This window comes from Meleagris gallopavo, chromosome 16, assembly GCF_000146605.3.
Source record: "Meleagris gallopavo isolate NT-WF06-2002-E0010 breed Aviagen turkey brand Nicholas breeding stock chromosome 16, Turkey_5.1, whole genome shotgun sequence".
In the NCBI taxonomy this organism is placed as follows: Eukaryota; Metazoa; Chordata; class Aves; order Galliformes; family Phasianidae; genus Meleagris; species Meleagris gallopavo.
In genome coordinates, this window is record NC_015026.2 from 12,715,421 (window position 1) to 12,716,886 (window position 1,466).

Consider the following 1,466-nt stretch of genomic DNA (forward strand, 5'->3'; position numbering starts at 1 on the left):
TCTTTGAGCAGATCTACTGTCAGGAAAACGATCGGACCGTACGAACGACTCCCGTTCGCTGCACCGCCGGTTCTCACGAGGGCACAAGGACGCTCCGCGGCGCTCCGCGCTCCCCTGGGGAAGAAGGACGGAGAACGGGAAGTGGGAATTTGGGGCGGTTCCAGCACGCACGGCGAGCGGCATCGCGGCCCGGGCCGCTCCGCGCTGCCGTCTGCCGGCTCGAACGTCTCCAGCCGAGGACATGAAGCGCGGGGCGGCCTGGGGGCTCTCAAAGCGAAACCGGAGAATCCGAGCGGAGGAGCCGCCCCGGCAGCGCTCGGGCTGAGCCGATTCCCCACAGAACCGCACGTGTCCGTAACGGGTTTGATTAAATGAGTTTATCAAATACGAAGCAAAGCCGGAGCCCGAGTTCTTGTTGCATTTGGAACGGGGGCGGAGGGCGCTTTGCCCGGCGCAGTGACACGGGCGGAACAACGAGGAGTTCACGTGGCTGAGGGAATTTCATTACGGGAGGTCAGTTAGGCTGTGAGAGTCACACGAATCGAAATCCGTTACCTCTCCACAAAAGCCAGCTCCGTGTTTTCTGTAGCAACGTTTGCCATTCTTGGCTAAATAATGCTTTGTTAGAAAAGCACTGAGATCTTTACAGAATTAGTGGCGTGCAGCGGCACGTTTGCGCTTTGCAAGCATTAATTACGCTTCTGCTCCCTATGAAGCGTTGGCGCAGCTTTTGCTGGCCGCCCCGATGGGAGTAAAGCACCGCTGCGGAGCCCGGCCGGGAGCGGAGCGCGGCCGCTTATCGCCCCGCGGCAAAAGCAGACACGGGACGGCCCGTGTGCGAGTCGTGCGCGCAGCTACGGCAGGAAGGATTGGCGGCAGCGCGGCTGGACGGGCAGAACCGGGGGCTGGGAGAGCGGCGCTCCGCGGAGCTGCAGTGCCCGTCCGCCGCGCTTCGTGCGCTGTGTGCGCGGGGCGGACACGGGAAAGTCAGTACGGCAATAGACGTCCGTGAACGCGGGTAGAAATGAGGACGGGAGTTACTGATTAGCTCGCTGCCCCTATAAAGCCCCTAGATCTTCGTGGAGAAATGGGAGTTACGTGTTCTACCGTTCTTCCTTTTTGAACCATTATCCGATCAAAGAAGCACGAAAAGCGTTTTATCGCTCACTTGATTTTTTTTTTTTTCTCCTGCGCTGGGAGCCCTCTGCAGGAAGCGAAGATTAATGTCACAAATCTGCCCTTCCTGACGTCTCCCGAATTTCTAGGAATGCCCCTTCCCCGTTACTATATTTGGAGGTAGTTTCTAAGAAGAAAAAAGCGGTTTTCAGACGGTCGCGGCCCCAGCGGGGTGCGGGAGGGCGGTGCGGGGCGGCGCAGCCTTTGTAGCAGCGGTGCGGGAAGGAGCGGAGCGGAGCCTAGCCTTTGTGGCAGCGGGCGGTGCGGCTGCTCCGCTCATTTCCCGGTGC

General features: G+C 59.8%; 1 protein-coding gene across 1 annotated transcript in view; it reads right to left on the minus strand.

Moving 5' to 3' along the window:
- The window catches only part of PARN (poly(A)-specific ribonuclease), a 36,254-nt gene extending 35,652 nt beyond the window's left edge, over positions 1-602 (minus strand). The window contains 2 exon segments of the mRNA XM_010719707.3: positions 43-490; positions 556-602. Coding sequence (XP_010718009.3) covers positions 43-490; positions 556-602 — 495 coding nt within the window.
- Between the last annotated feature and the right edge of the window lie 864 nt (positions 603-1,466).